General features: G+C 38.8%; 1 protein-coding gene across 1 annotated transcript; it reads right to left on the bottom strand.

Annotated features, from left to right (window-relative positions):
- Positions 1-4,106: 4,106 nt before the first annotated feature.
- Positions 4,107-5,116, bottom strand: LOC311608473 (ubiquitin-conjugating enzyme E2 D3-like). Its single transcript, XM_084801012.1, has one exon. The coding sequence runs from the start codon at positions 4,860-4,862 to the stop codon at positions 4,461-4,463; it is 402 nt and encodes a 133-aa protein (XP_084657138.1). The 5' UTR covers positions 4,863-5,116; the 3' UTR covers positions 4,107-4,460.
- Positions 5,117-17,607: the final 12,491 nt, after the last annotated feature.

Raw genomic sequence — 17,607 nt, 5'->3', positions numbered from 1 at the left:
AATACACAGAAATCCATCAATGTAATCCACCACATAAACAAACTGAAAATAAAAATCCACATGATCATCTCTTTGGATGCAGAGAAAGCATTTGATAAAATCCAACACCCATTCATGTTTAAAGTTTTAGAGAGATCGGGAATACAACGCACTTTCCTCAACATAATAAAGGCTATATATAGGAAGCCAATAGCCAAAATCAAAGTAAATGGTGAGATACTCAAGGAAATTCCTCTAAAATCGAGAACAAGGCAAGGCTGCCCACTCCCTCCATATCTCTTCAATATAGTACTCGAAGTTCTAGCCAGAGCAATAAGACAACAAAAGGAGATCAAGGGTATTCAAATGGGAAAGGAGGAAGTCAAATTATCCCTATTTGCAGATGATATGATAGTCTACATAAGTGACCCTCAAAATTCCACCAGAGAACTCCTACAGCTGATAAACACCTTCAGCAAATTGGCTGGATACAAAATTAACTCAAAAAAGTCTGTAGCCTTCCTATACACAAATGACAAGCTTGCAGAGGAAGAAATTAGGAAAACTACACCCTTCACATTAGCCACAAGCAATATAAAGTACTTAGGAGCTACTCTAACTAAGCAAGTGAAGGACTTGTTTGAAAAAAATTTCAAAACTCTAAAGAAAGAGATTGAAGATGACATGAGAAGATGGCAGGATCTTCCTTGCTCATGGATCGGGAGAATTAACATAATAAAATGGCCATCCTACCAAAAGCAATCTACAGATTCAATGCAATCCCTATCAAAATACCTACACAATTTTTTAAAGACATTGAAAGGTCAATTCTGAACTTCATATGGAAAAACAAAAAACCCAGAATAGCTAAAACAATCTTGTACAATAAAAGGTGCTCTGGAGGAGTCTCCATACCTGATCTCAAACTGTACTATAAAGCAATAGTAATTAAAACAGCATGGTACTGGCACAGCAACAGGCTGGTTGATCAGTGGAATCGAATCGAAGACCCAGATATGAATCCACACACATATGGTCATTTGATTTTCGACAAAGAAGCCAAATCCATTCGATGGAAAAGGGATAGCATCTTCAACAAATGGTGCTGGTCTAACTGGATGTCTATGTGTAAAAAAATGCAACTGGACCCATATTTGTCACCTTGTACAAAACTCAAATCCAAGTGGATTAAAGACCTCAACATAAAACCAGAGACACTAAGTCACTTAGAAGAAAAAATGGGAAAGAGCCTGGAACATATTGGCACAGGAGACAACTTCCTGAACAGAACACCAACAGCCCAGGCATTAATGTAAACAATTAATAAATGGGACCTCATGAGGCTGAGAAGCTTCTGTAAGGCAGGAGACACTGTCAAGAGAACAAAGCGACAGCCTACAGACTGGGAAAAGATCTGCACCAACCCTACATCTGACAAAGGTCTAATATCCAAAATATATAAAGAACTCAAGAAATTAAACACCACAAAACCAAATAACCCAATTGAGAAATGGGGCATGGAACTAAACAGAGAATTCTCAACAGAGGAATATCAAATGGCTGAGAAACACTTTAAAAAATGCTCAACCTCCTTAATCATCAGGGAAATGCAAATCAAAACAATTCTGAGATTCCATCTTACATCCATCAGAATGGCTAAGATCAAAAATTCAAGCGACACCACATGCTGGCGAGGATGTGGGGAGAGAGAAACACTCCTTCATTGCTGGTGGGAATGCAAACTAGTACAACCACTTTGGAAATCTATCTGGTGCTATCTCAGAAAAATGGGAATTGGGCTTCCTCAAAACCCAGCTATTCCACTCCTTGGAATATACCCAGAAGATGCTCCAGCACACAACAAGAAAATTTGCTCAACCATGTTCATAGCAGCCTTATTCATAATAGCCAGAACATGGAAACAGCCTAAATGTCCCTCAATAGAAGAATGGATAAAGAAACTGTGGTACATATACACTATGGAATACTATTCAGCTATTAAAAATAAGGAATTCCCGAAATTTGTGGATAAATGGATTGAGCTAGAAATGATCATAATGAGTGAGTTAACCCAGAAGCAGAAAGACTCAAATGATATATACTCACTTATATCTGCATATTAGCCCAAGGGGTATGTCCCACGAAAGCCTTCACTTACCAGGAAACTGAGACAGAGGGGAGGACATTCTAGTGGGACTCTAGATGAGAGAAGCATGGGAGAATGGCAAAGTAGAAGGATCCAGAGGGTCCTAGAAGCCTACAAGTAGAACATTATGATAGGCAGATCTGGGCACAGGGGTCCCGCTCAAACTAAGGCACCAGCCAAGGACAATACAGGCGGTAAACCTTAATCCCCTACCCAGATCTAGACAATAGACAGAACACTCTCCACAGTAGAGTGGAGAGTGGGATATTACTTTCTCACATACTCTGGTGCCTCACCTTTGACCATGTCCCCTGGAGGGGGAGACCTGGTGGCACTCAGAGGAAGGACAGCAGGGTACCAAGAAGAGACTTGATACCCTATGAACATATACAGGGGGAGGTAATCCCCCTCAGGAACAGTCATAGGGGAGGGGAATAAGGGGAAAATGGGAGAGAGGGAAGAACGGGAGGATACAAGGGATGGGATAACCATTGAGATGTAACAAGAATAAATTAATAAAGGAGAAAAAAATAAAAAAAAAAAAAGAAACCCTTGGGAATCCCATAAGAAGCCTAATCGGGAAGCCATAATATATACTCAAAGGGCCTGTAAGGTAAAAATGACTGCTTGATAGACACTGGCGCTTTAAAATACCACAAATCTCTCAACTTGTCCATACTGTTGAATAAGCGTCCAACATAATTGTGATCAGGGTTAAAATTATGTCCACCCATAGCACAATGACATTAGTAAAGAAAAAATTGGTACTTTAAATATTAGGGCATTTCCACTACTTCAACTACACCAACAATTGCTATCTCACAAAGACTATCTCTATAATTTTACATATTACCTATTCATTCACCGTGTCTAAATTGTTGAATTTTGATGAATACCATACAGTCATATGGTCTTCTTAGATCTTAAAAATGCTTAACTTTCAATTTTTGAGAATATAATATAATTCCAGCATTATTTCCCCTCTCTCATCTATTTCCAAAACTCTTCTACATACTCCTCCTTCCTCTCCTTCAAATTCGTGCCTTTTGGATTTCATTACCCTAAAATGTAATTAAAGCTTCATTCAAATTATTGCTGTTATAACATATATAGGCCACATACTTGTATCATGTAGTAAATTTTATATGCTTATATATCCATTTGTACATTAACAGACTTCTTTATTGCCTCTAGCCATTTTACATAATATTTTCATTTTTCCGCATGATACTATTATGTTATTATAGTCAAATATTTGAATTTCAGAATGATATTGTTTGTAATTGCCAGTAAACACATATTTTTCTTTTTAGTATTTTCATGGCCATATGTTTCTAAATTTGAGTGGTTCTAAACCATAGAATACTATACATAGATACAAATGAGTATTAACAACTTTGCTGTTCTTACACATTTATTTTTTAAATTCATACATGTGTCTGCTGCATATGCTAACCAGGTGAAGAAAATAAATGCCTCTTTGACAGAAGCATATCTCTCTCTCTCTCTCTCTCTCTCTCTCTCTCTCTCTCTCTCTCTCTCTCTCTCTCTCTCTCTCTCTCTCTCCTGCCCCTGGCTTATGCAACTTTATTGAAAACTAAATCAATTCAAAGAAGAGTTATTTGTTGAACACTCATCCATTGACAAATCACATCATTTATCAGTGGTTTATTAAATAGTATTAGAAGATAGTTTAACTAATGACTCCAAGCCTCCTAACAATTTAATTAAAAATTATAAAATGTTCTGAGACTCTATTTTGGAATACAAAAGGTGCTTGGCTTCCAATTTCCATTTTCTGTAGAACAAGAACAGGTCATTCCTTTATTAACATGCATAAAATACATTATATTTGCTGTTCTGTGGATGCTATAGTTTAACACCAATTCTCCAGCCACATCAGTTATGAGCATAAAGTATATTATGTAACCTCCAATCTCTAACACTGGAAGGCTGAAAACCACAATGGATGCTCCTAGAATAATGCTGCTTCCTTTGATGTGACAGCCAAACATCCATCTCTGTCCCCCTCAGATTGCTTCTTCAGCATGTTAGAACAGTGAGGATCAGTTTAATCTCATAACCAAGATAGAGTGAAGACTTTGGTCATATAATACACTTGCTCCAGTTTAAAATAGTAGTTTTAATCTTGTGCAACTGTTGTCTTGTAACTACTTTGCAGTTTCTGAAAACAGTTATTGTACAAAGGTGGAAGAACTTAAGTCTTCTCAGATGAGCATGTGAATGAATGGAGAGAGGTAAACAAAAATAATATTAAAAAAGATGAGGTCTGATAGGGGAGCAGTCAGATAAGAAAATAAAAAAGGAACAGTAATTAAAAGTTTATTCCGGCTATAATGCAGGTTATTCTGACTTTAAGGTAGCATTTCATGGCATAACTTTGAGTCCATTCCCGAGATATTCTGTTGTTCTTATCTCTGTCTGCTTTAGAGATCTGTGCAATCTCTGGCACAAGGGGGTCATCTGGGTTTGGATCACATAGCAGTGAACAAATGGATAAAAGAACTTTAGAAATAGTTAAAGCAAGAGACCAACGTGATCTTAGACTATCAAGACAAATGCTAGTTTTAGTATTTGGATGATAAATTCTTGTTGTAAATGCAACTTTGGGTGGTTTGAAGGGGTAGTCTGTAGGAAAAGGAATTGTCAAAAAGAATACACCACTTTGATATAGGCTGCCATTAGGTCGCATAATTGTGGCTTGCCAGTGAAACATGTCATCTCCAACTTGACCTGCAGAACATTGTGTTGGAGGGTCACTTGCCAAACCACTAAGTTCCTTATTAATCCGTTTCAGCCCCACAGTCTGCTATTCACTGGTCTCCTCACTATCTCAATGTGTAATCAAAGGTCCAGACAAAACCCTTCATTACCCAGGCAGCGGGGAAGTCTCACCTCTTCTCACACAGCTCTGCCCAACACAGGCGCCTTCCTCCTAAACTGATCAGAGGTTGGACTGTGAGCAAGGGGGCTAAGAAGCATATCTTATACTTCCTTTTTTCCCTAATTTGAGACCTTTTTCTTACAATTCAGGAATTTCACACTGACTAAAGTACAATTATACAAGATGCTCAAAAGTGCTTATTTATCTGATACAGAGTCAATCACAAATAAAAATCTCAATTATTCACTCTAATAATCTACAAAAACATATTGATCAGTATTTGGATTTGCTCTTATCAGTGCTTTTTTATTACTTTATTCAGATTACACATCAATTTTTATCGCCTTGCTTGTCTCCTCTTATTCCTCCCTTCCTCCCTCTTTCACCCTATTCCCATCCCCTAGGACTGTGACAGAAGGGGACTTCCTCCCCCCACCCACATGGTCACAGCCTAACAAGACTCATCTTGGTAGCCTTCCTACTCTTTCTTTGAGTGCTATCAGGCCTCCCCACCAAGAGGAAGTGGTCAAATATGGGGCATCAAAGTTCATGTCAGAGTCAGTCCCTGCTCTCCACACAACTGTGAATAATGTCCTATCCCTTAGCTAGATCTGAGTAGGTGTTCAATATTTACTGTATATATTATCTTTGGTTGGTGCAGTAGCTTGAGCAGCCCCCCTGGATCCAGATCTGCCCATCATGATGTTCTTGAAGGTTTCTAGGACCCTCTGGATCCTTCTATTTCCCTATTCTCCCATACTTCTCTCACCTAGAGTCCTGATAGGAGGTCCTGGCATCTATCACGATCCCCTGGTAAGTGAAAACTTTCAGGGGACATCCTTGTTGTGCTAGGGTCCAATTATAAGTGAGTATATACCATGTGAGTCTTTCTGAGTCTGGGTTAACTCATTCAATATGATCATTTCAAGTTCCATCCATTTGCCCACAAATTTCAGGATTTCCTTGTTTTTAATAGCTGAGTAGTATTCCACAGTGCAAATGTACCACAGTTTCTTTATCCATTCTTTAACTGAGAGGCATCTAGATTGTTTCCAGATTCTGGCTATTATGAATAAGCCTGCTATGAACATAATGGAGCAAACATCCTTGCTGTGCAGTGGAGCATCTTTCAGGTATATTTCAAGGAGTGGAATAGCTGGGTCTTGAGGTAGCCCTATTCCCAAATTTGGGTATGTTGTTCCTTCATTTTCATTGAATTTCAGGAAGTTCTTAATTTCTTTATTTCTTCCTTGATCCAGGTGTCATTCAGTAGAGAGTTGTTTAGTTTTCATGTGTGTAGGCTTTTTGTTATTTCTGTTGTTGTTGAAGTCCAGCCTTAGACCATGGTAATCTGATAGGATACAAGGTATTATTTCAATCTTCTTGTATCTGTTGAGGCTTGCTTCGTGACCTACTATGTGATCAATTTTAGAGAACATTCCATGGGTGCGGAGAAGAAGGTATAATCCTTTGTGTTTGGGTGAAAAGTTCTGTAGATATCTGTTAGATCCATTTGATTCATGACGTTGGTTAATGAAGTTCTTGGTTGACTTTACCTTTGATGAGTATGAAGTGTCTTTCCTCATCCCTTTTGATTAATTTTGGTTGAAAGTCTATTTTATTGGATATTAGAATGGCTACACCAGCTTGCTTCTTGTGACCATTTCCTTGGAATATTTTTCCCCAACCTTTTACTCTGAGATAATGTCTGTCCTTGTGGGTGAGATGTGTTTCTTGAATGCTGAAGAATGTTGGGTCATGTTTATGCATCCACTCAGTTAGTCTCTGTCTTTTTATTGGAGAATTGAGACCATTGATGTTGAGAGATATTAATGACCAGTGACTGTTAAGTCCCTTCATTTTTGCAGTTTGTTACAGTCGAGAGTTTGTGAGGTTGTGATTTTGTGATGGTGTAGTTATCTATTTTCTATGTAGTTCAGTTGTAATTTGACCCTTTGGGGTGGAGTTTTCCTTCTAGTAACTTCTGTAAAGCCAGATTTGAGGATAGGTACTCTTTGAATTTGTTTTTGTCATGAAATATCTCGTTTTCTCCGTCAATGGTTATTCATAATTTCACTGGGTATAGTAGTCTGGCCTGGCATCTGTGTTCTCTTAGGATTTACAGGACCTCTGTCCAGGCCCTTCTGGCTTTCATGGTCTGCTGAGAAGTCATGTGTAATTGTGATAGGTTTGCCATCGTATGTTACTCAGCCTTTTTCTCTTGCTTTTAATATTTTTCCTTGTTCTGTATATTTTGTGTTTTTATTATTGTGTGGCAGGAAGATTTTCTTTTCTGGTCTATTCTATTTGGTGTTCTGTAGGCCTCTTGTATGCTCATATGCATCTCCTTCTTCAGGTTGGGGAAATTTTCTTCTATGATTTTGTTAAAGATATTTCTGGGCTGTGGAGTCTGGTGTCCTCTCTTTCCTCAATACATATTAGTCTCAAGTTTCATCTTTTCATGGCGTCCTTGATTTCTTGGATGTTCTGTGTCGGGAGCTCTTCAGATTTAGCATTTTCTTTGATGGTTGTTTCAAGTTCTATGATTGTGTCTTCACATTCCAATATTCATTCCTCCATATGTTGGATTCTGTTAGATAAGGTCCCCTCTGTGATGCTTGCTTTCTTTTCTGAGGCCTGTTAACTAAGCTTTTCTTCTGTGTGTTCCTTTATCGTAGCTTCCATTTTTATCTTCAGATCTTGAACTGTTTTAATGGTTTCCTTTATCTGGTTGTTTGTATTTTTCTGAAATTCTTCCTGTGCCTCTTTATATGACTCTTTTATGTCTTCAACCGTCTTATTTGCAACCTCCTGTAGTTGTTTAGAGATTTTATTTATTTCTCCCATTATCATCTTCCTTACTAAGGACTTGAGGTCATTTTCTTATATTTCAGTTGTGTTTGGATTCTCCGGGTTGCTTTCATTGGGATTGCTGGGATCTGGAGATGCCAAACTGTTTTGGGTTTTGTTTGCATTCTTTCACTGTCCTCTTGTCATTTTGGTGTCTCTGATGTTGGGAGGTAGCTTCTGGTGTCCTTCACTGGTTGAGAGTGGACAGTTTGTGAATGATTATAGGTCGGGTGCCCTTTCCTGTGGGGATCAGGGAGTAGTTCCCTGGAACAGGCAGGTGATCTGGTTTCCACTCCTGGAGATTTTGCTCTACATCTTAGGCTCCAGACTGAGTCAGCAGAAGTAGGTTTCTGTCAGGACCCTTTCACCTTACTGCTATAATTCAGATCAGCTGTTTTGGGACCTAGAACAAGGTCAGCACACAAGCGCTCTGGTTGGGTAGGTTGGTCTCAGCTGTCTGTCCTTCCTGTCATTTTGTAGCCAAGACCCCAGCTGGATCAGATCTTCTGGGCTGTAGCTCTCTTTTAGCTCTGCCTCTAAACACTGCAGAAGCTTCCAACCTCTCCCGATAGCATGGGCAATCCTGTCAAGCCTGTGGGAGCTGATCCAGTTAGGTTCTGTCTTTTGGAGAGTGCAGGATCAGTTATGTGTTGCTTCATTTGTGTTGCACAAACCTACTGGGTGATGTTGGGTTTTTCTATGACAGGATTAGACCATTTCTTCCACATAAAAATGGGCTAAGACTGGTTGTTGGTAGAGTATATACCAAACTTATATGAGGCCCTTGGTCACTATTCATTACCACAGGTAGAAACTACAAAATATTCACAAATAAACGATCCAAAAGGAATCCACCCATTTTACAGTAATGTTGACTATTTTCTGATTCATCTCTAACGGGAAGAGGATCATTTGGATTCATCTAGGTTCTTGAATATTCACTACCTAGTATGGTTTCCAGGGGCCTTGTATGGATAAAAGACACTGTGATAAGAGTTTCTTAAAATATAAACTCTCTTTTAAAAATATTTTTATTTTTTACATTTTTACATATACGTTTGTATTATTACACACAAATACAATAAACTACATACAGAAAGTACCACAAAACAATCAGGAATTATATACATGTTACTTTCACAGTGTTTTTGGCTATATGTATTTGGCAACCTTGAAAAAAAATCTTTCCTATATGGGTGAGTCTAAAGTTTTGAATGTAAATCAATATCTATCATATCTCATCTCTATCAACTTAAAACATCTACTTAGGTCTAAAAACATCTTAACCCCTAAACAACTAAGGTCAATTGTAAAACTAAACTCACTGGTCTCGACGCCATTAAACTTGAGAAGGCATAAAATTAATGACCTGAGTAAACAGAAAGTGCAGGTTAGCAGCTTCCAGAGTGGGGAAAAAAAAGACATGACAGAGACAGTTGGCTGCCTGAACACTCACGCAAAACTCTATAACACTGGTGCATCATCTTCAGCCTGCTGGCTCAATATATCTGACAGACACATTTGTGAGGCAAGAACTATTAAGGACTTGCTTACCCTGTCTTGTAACGTTTGGCTCTTGACTCTACCCATATCCAAGCTTGTCTATTATAGGGCAGATTCTGTCTGTGGCTGAAGCAAGGATATTTTTCCCAATGGTCGGTTTGCCACATTTGAATCCATGTCCATAAAGAGATTCTTTGATACTCATCATCTTCTTTGAGTAGCCTGGGCATTGCTGGGAGTTAACCTGTCTTATTGTCAATGATTCTTTAAAATAATAAAAAAAATCTTTAAATGCCATATACTGCAAGTCTCTGAGGTTATCTGACTATTTTACCTCTTGAGACTGTTCCTTCCACTCTTCTAGAATGTACCGAAGCTCAAGGAACCAACATGGTACACTCAGTTCTGTGTAAAACAGAATAGAGACAGTATCTCAACCTTCTTCCTGCTGAGGCATATTGCTCTGGATGTCACTTTTGTTGCATGTAAAACCTATTTTATCAGATCATCTGTTAACTAATAAATTAAATATGTCCACTGTGTTGGAGACACATTTAAGAGGGAGAAAGCAGTTGCTTAGAATGGTCACAAAGCCCTGTGTTCAACCCAAGAAAAACTGAATAAAAAGGATTAATTATTTAGGTAATATTGGTGAGTCTAGTATAAAATATTATAGCACAGCAAACATTAAATAAAGAGAATTAAGGAAAGAGGTAACTGAGATTGAAAATATTGCCTAAAATATACTAAATGTAGGAAGGTGTTGGTTACATTATTATGAATAAAAGAATGATTTTTTTATCATAAAGCTCTTTAGTGACATTGGACTATAGATGATATTCATATGCAAAATATGAAGGACTGTTAGAAAACTGAAAGAAAAGTCCATTCTCTAGGAAATGCAATTTGCAATGGCAGAGGACACATAGAAGGTGAGAGGCAAAAGGTCTTCATCTAATCTACACAAATGCTTCACATATAAAATTAATTAAGACTAAGTTTTTCTAGACTACGTTGCTCCAGATTTGAAGTTTCTTAACTAAGTCTGCATTCCAGATATGTTAAGACACAAATTAAGGAAGAAAATAACTATTGTTTACCCTTCATCTGGCTAAGGACCATTTTGGGTACAAAGCAACATCTAACTCTTCTTTTGTCATGAGGGACAGAACACCTGCGGTAAATACCCATCCAGCATCTCACCTGCGACGCCCTGGACGGATTCTTCAGCATTTGGTCTTAGCTCTTTTTTTCAGGTGTTTCTTCACTGTGAAATAGAAAAACCTTTTAACACTCAAATGAAAACGCATTTAGTAAATATTCTGAATTTTATTAAGACTTCCTAATGTACCTTACTTGGAAGTTTTTGTAAAAATTACATTTGTGTTTCAAGAGTTGATTGTGATTGGTCACTGATTTTCTTGAAACTTTTTTCTTATGTTGAAGAGATAGAGAGAGTTTATCCCAGTTAAAACTACAGCTCCCACTCCCCACACAGAGGGAAAAGGGAGGCTGTGGTTCTCCCACATGCTTGGTTCTGGTGGCTGCAGTAATTGATGGTGCTTTAATTACATGCTCATGGATTTAGTATTCCTCCTTCATTTATCCTCCACACTCCTAGAGCAACTATAACTTGTCTCTGTTATAACAGGTTGTTGTCATTGGCTTCAGACAGATACTCTCTCCCAAGAGTTTGGTTTGGTAGAACATGAAGTTGATTTCTGCCTCTAAGCATCCCTCTCCAACACTCTCAGAAGCCACCATTTTTTTTTATTTCAATCTTCCTTTTGAATAATTTATTCATAAATTTATGCTGAAACCACTGCCTGGAAGGTTTTGTGCCCAAGAAGTATTTCTTTGTAACACTGAGTCCTTATAACTCACAAGCTGTGACAAACTCACAGAAAGACAATTGTTTACTCAGATCGCCAATTTCCTGACTATGGCCAAGAGCTTTAGACTCCAAGAGTTGTGGATAGTAAACTCTGAGACAACAGCTGTGTTTTCCTCTCTCCCATTTTGAGTAACAGCTGTGGAGGAACTGGTAGACTGGGCTTTGAACCTGCTCTTCAGAAACTTCCTCGGCAGTGGTTCCAAATATCAGATCAGGGAAGTAATATCAATTGTATTTCTGTATACTGCCTAAATGTAAATACCTTTTAAAACATCACCCACAAAGACAGAATGCATTAGGGGAGAATTTTAGGGCAGAAGTGTCATGTCTGTGCTTGCAGAATTTTAAAAAGCACGGACACATCCAAGAGTTTCGGAACACAAATTTTTACTTAAGCACTAGAAAAGACTAGGGATATCAAAATCGGGTTTTGCTCGAACCCCTACCCAGACTAGCCGATGGACAGGACATTCTCCACTGTTGAGTGGAGAGGGAGATCTAACTTTCACACAAACTCTGGTGCCCCATATTTGAACATGTCCCTTGGATGGAGAGACTTGATACCTTATGAGCATATACAGGGGGAGGAGGTCCCCCTCAGACACAGACATAGGGGAGGGGAGTAGGGGGGAAGTGGGAGGAAGGGCGGAATGGGAGGATACATGGGATGGGCTAACAACTGAGATGTAATATGAATAAATTAATTTTTAAAAAAACAAAATCGGGTTTTGTCATCTTTATCTTCCTAGGAATCTAAGAAAATCAAATTAAACAAGGAACCAGACACACTTTAGCTTTAAGGGACAGGAATGACTTGAGAGTCTGACTGATGGGCAAAAACTCTAAAATGCTAAAAGATGGAAAGAAAAGAATGCAAGTGGTCTGAATAACATGTCTACTTATATCAGGCAAAGGGACTTTACCAGGGTCCAACCTCAGGCCCTCAGGGAATGTGATGACTGGGTCTCCTGAGGTTCTGAGTACAGCATCTGAACTATCGTACAGCTCCCCTCAGTGTTTGGCCTTTGGAGGCCAGACATGAAAAGTCTGCTCCAGAGCTGCAATTGACAGGGCTTCTTAGGTACGCTGTGCCAAGTAGTCTGGATTCCTGTCACTGGAGTCTGAGGTAGGCATGTGTGGCATGGCATTGTGAGCCCCTGCACTCACATGCAACCATGCTTCCTGGTTTCTAGTTCCGAGTTTCTGGTCAAACTGAATCACAGACTTGCCCAGGCAGGACACTTGCTCCTGTGGCTGTGGTTTGGTGAAGATATTTGCCTGTGTTTCTAAGCATTAGTGTTGGGTTGGGGAGGAAGTGGGTGGCATAAGGGGAGGGCAGGGAAGGCAACACGGACTTGAGTGGCCCTGGGCTTCTATCATGCAGGAGGGCACCAAACACGATGCTTAGACACCGAGGGCCACAGAGCAGCCACACTGGTATTCCTGCTTTTGAGATTTCTGCCTGGGCTATGGATGCATTGATTACCAAGTAGACCAATCTATTGACTACCTCCCCCAACCTGTGGATCAGTTCCAAAGAGCTCCCAGCAGGGGTGATTCGTGTACAGTAGAGTACTTCGTCAACTCCTGTGGTTATGGTGTGCATAAAGCTGATTAGAGAAATAGGTAACAGGGCTTGGGAGAAGAGATGAGCAGCAGGGACAGAGACTGCTAGGGACAATCAGGGAGATGCACCACCTTTCAGTGCTTCTTCCTAAGACCGGGAGCAGGGGTGGGGAGCTGGGGGTAGAGGGAGGGTTTGCTTCTGCTTTCACGAAGCCTGCTGTGTCTTCTGCTGGCCTTAGACCCCTAACCATCTGGGACCTACACTCCGGTAGGATCTGGTTCTTAGACTTTCATTAGAGGAAGCAAAACAATAAACCCTAGCTCATTTCTGAATCCTTATACATTGCCCATTTTACAGTTTATTGGATGCTTTAAAGTGACTTAGGTAATAAGATGGCATGTATTTTATTTTATATATTAATATGTATTGTATTATAAAGTATATATCTAATATTTTTTAGATTTTTGTATGTGAGTGTTTTGTTTGCATGTAATTTCTATGTACCACATGTGTCAGAAGAGGGTGCTAGATCCTCTGGAGTTAAGAATGGTTGTGACCTGCCATGTGTGTGGTCAGAAAAAAACACAGATCCTCTATGAGAAAAACTAAAGCTCTTGACCACCAAGCCATCTCTCCAGCTCTTAACATATGTGTTTTAATACTAATTTATATACACTGCAGAAAAATGTATCATGAGATAAATTTTTTCATATAATACCAATGTTAAGCCTACAAAAAAAAGTTACCAAAAACAATTTTATGTCAGTGTCACCCATGTTTGCTAAGTGTCTTAGGAAATTTTAAACAGGGAAGATGACTCTGTTTACCACACCCTTCAGTGTACATGTTGTTTGTGCATGTGTGGATACAGGTATGAATTTTAGAGGGTAAAGTCTTTCTTTCCAACTCATTTTTTAAAATCTTCATGTGCATGTGAGCATGTGCACAACTCCGTGACTGTGTGCCCCACTCATGTACAGGTAAGTGCATGGAGGTCGCTGGGCAACTCCACATGGCAGGTCTGTACTGCCATGTTGTTGGTTCCGCAGATCAACCTTGAAAAGTCAGGTCTCCTTGTGGTTCCCCACTGAGTTCCCTGTGGTCCCTGGACCTCAGTTTTTAGGACAGGTTCTTTCACTCACCCACATCCCCACTGTTTGATTTACTGTGTTGGAGCTTACTGATCCACCCAGACCTGCAGCCAAGCAAGCTCTGGGATTATCCTTGAACAGGATGTGACTCCACACCACACAGCAACATATGGTGATGTTTTGGCATTTATTAGTAAACACATAAGTAACAAAACAATACCACTGGTATGATGCTACAAATATGGTGTTTTGTGAAAGTGGTGGCAGATTGATGCTGAAAGGCCAGGATTAATTTCCCATTCCACCAACACATGTCTTGAGGGAAAATATTGGACTCATAATTAAGTGTCAAAGCATATATTAAGTTATTTATAAATAAATACCTAGCGTAAGTTATATTAGGAATACAAAAAAGTAGCGTGCCAAAATATTTGGAAAATGTTTGTTATGTGCATATTAAAATAATTATCACCTTCTTACTACATCAAAGTGAAGCTTCACTTGGGGAAGAGTCAAAATCCACACTTAATATGTCTACACAGATCAACACAGGTAAGATTTTTTATACTGCTTAACTCTAAATCAGAGTTCTCAACCTGTAGGTCCTGACCTTTTTAGTGGTCAAATGACCATATCAAAGGAGTCACCTAAGACCATCATGCCTATCAGAAACTTTAGATTATGAATAGCTAAGTTACAATTATGAAATGTTTATGTTTGGGAATCAGCCCAATGTGTGGAACTGTATTAAAGCATTAGGATGGTTGAGAACCACTGCTCTACCATAAATAAATATAATAAAGAGTAAAAAATTTGTGTGCCCCAGAAAGAAGTAAAGAAATCAAATATAAATTCAGAGATTATTTCTAAGAAAGTTCATATATCAAACCATATTGCCCAAAAAAAAAGATGAGTTAATTTGGGGCCCTGGATATGAAGTATCTCTTAATATAAAAGAAAACATTGTTAAGATAGTACATTGTATGTACTCTATATATATACATTATAGCAATTTGGACTTGTTACATATTCTTCCCTCTTTCAGGTTTATAATGAATATATTACATTTAGTATCTATGTATTATTGTATAATTTCACTTAACTAAAACGTCCTTCTGTCACAAAATAATATACAATATTCAATCATACTAATTTCTTGCCCATTATATAACTAAACTATTATCTTTTTTAAATGTCTATTTAGACAGTTTTTCCTGTCTCTCACTGTTATCTTTAAGCGTCTCCACTTAAGGGTGACTATTTTGTCAGAGCATATTATATTAGACTCAATGAAATGGTTAATGACTATCCTCCCATTTCATTTTTCTCTCTCTTTCATTTTTGGCAGTACTAAGGATTGGACACAGGGATTTGGGAGCGTTCTAGAAAAGTATTCTCCATACGATCTATGCCTCTAGAACCTCACTTCCTACTCTTTATTTACAATATGGGATATACTGACCCATGGTCTACAAGCTCCAAAACAGGATTTCCACAGCAATTTCCCACAGCGAAAGGAAATCATTTTCGGCAGTACTAAGGATTGGACACAGGGATTTGGGAGCGTTCTAGAAAAGCATTCTCCATATGATCTATGCCTCTAGAACCTCACTTCCTACTCTTTATTTACAATATGGGATATACTGACCCATGGTCTACAAGCTCCAAAACAGGATTTCCACAGTAATTTTCCCACAGCGAAAGGAAAACTGAAATAAACGCACTGTCCTGGTCCACTGAGTCTCAGTAGCTTCTGTCAGCAGTGGAAAGCACACTGCCAGGGGCTTGTGTTTCCTGCACCTGTTGTCACAGCATCTTCCTACCTTGCCTTGAAAACTGCATCTGGGAGGAAACAGGGGAGATCCATGCAAATGATCCTGTTCCCAAAAGAGATGAGAAGAATAGTGTCAGACTTACTGTAACATGGGGGAGTTTCTTTTGCCTTATTTCATTATGAATATTACTAGATTTTTATTTGTGTGAATGAGTCTTGAATCAAGAAGTCGGGATACTGAGAATGAGTTTTGTTACTAAGCCACCATCCCATTCCATTCGTTTTGAGGTCTCAAATGCTTTATCCTGTCATAGGAAATGCTAAGTTCTCACTGGGCTTTTACACACTTTAAATGAATTTTTTTAAAAACCGAAAACCAGTTGTTTTTCTACTTTATGGAGAGCAAATTGGAGGTATTTATTGAAAACTTGAGTAAATGAATAGTTTATCTACATGCGTGTAAAAATATCTTTTGTGCCCCACAGTTCTCCTCTAGGATTTTTCTTCTCTGTCCCCAGGGCTGATGCTCTTCTCTCTCACTGAAGATACAGCACGGGTTGCAGAACTACTAAATAAGATGTCTTTCCAGTAGTTTTCATTTTAGCATTTTCACCAGAAAGGGAGGGACAGTGAGCACACTGAGCTCTGCTGCATTGACAGCTGGGAATTCTTTGCAAAGATCATCCAAGCAGTGTCATATTCATAACCTCTGTGGAGTCCAGTGTGAGCTGGTTCTCCACAGGGAGGTACCATCCTGGAGCACTTTTTTTTTTTTTTTGATCTTTTAAGGCAGAATACATGAACTGGGACTAGTCTCAGTCATCAAATCAAGTTTAGAGAAAGCCGCCAGAGTTGTTTTCCTTCTTTGACCTCAGATCTTCATGACAAGGCCCTTTACACCTTGTGAGCATCTGTGCTGATGGGGTGATACTGCTCTTCCCCCAGATGGGTGCCAACTTTCCATTGCACCCTCGAGTGGTCTGTTTTGTCAGGTAGTGAATTCTCTCAATCCCGGGAGGGTCTCGATTTAAGATTCAAACCGTGTCATGACTCTTCATCATATGTTTAAGGGAGGTTTTATCGTTCATGTCAACTAGAAATAAACATAGAGGCAAGAGGTCCCTGGTTATTGTAATGCGCCTGCGTGCACCAATTAGTTTGGTCAGGAAGTAAGAAGAGTAGGAATATCAAGGTCTTTACATGAATTTTCAATCCTCATTGAATGTCAGTTCCAACATCAGGAACAATTATGTCACCTAGTTTAATAGGTCTTTGTATTGAAGGATTATTAATATTTAATATGGAATTATTATTTTAGTAATATCAAGAGTTACTCCTTAACCAGCTTTATACCCAACTAACAACACAGAGAGATCAGGATCTATATAATTAGCCTATAGCACAATGCTCTACAACAATTACTCCATCCTAAACCTCCATGCTAGTGTAGTTTCTTCCCATTCAGATTTCCCATATTATACTTGCTTTTAAATCGTCTCCTAGGCCCGGTTCACTTCTCTTGATGTTTCCTGGTCTCTTCTCATGGCTTCATCCTCTCATGCTCTTCTTTCTCCTCCCCTCTTATTCCCTGTTATTGCGCAGCATTGGATAGTTTATTTATTGGCAGGACAGAGAACAAATGGTGACATGTTTACTTGGAATAAACATCACAATGCAATGTCTAGATGGATCCGGAGAGTAGGGTAGAGAAATCAGCAATGGAATGTACAAGAGTAAACTACACAATCCACAAGAATATTATGACAACATCTACATATCAATAGGAGTTTGTTATTAAAATTGATTTACTTCAAACTAAATGATCTCAGGTACATAACAGGTACGACCCAAAGTGATAATTCATACTTTTCTGATAACTGCATCATTCCCAAGGCTCC

The sequence above is a fragment of the Acomys minous genome (genome assembly GCF_964271855.1).
Source record: "Acomys minous genome assembly, chromosome: 11".
Taxonomy (NCBI): domain Eukaryota; kingdom Metazoa; phylum Chordata; class Mammalia; order Rodentia; family Muridae; genus Acomys; species Acomys minous.
This window is presented reverse-complemented; position numbering and strand designations above follow the sequence as displayed.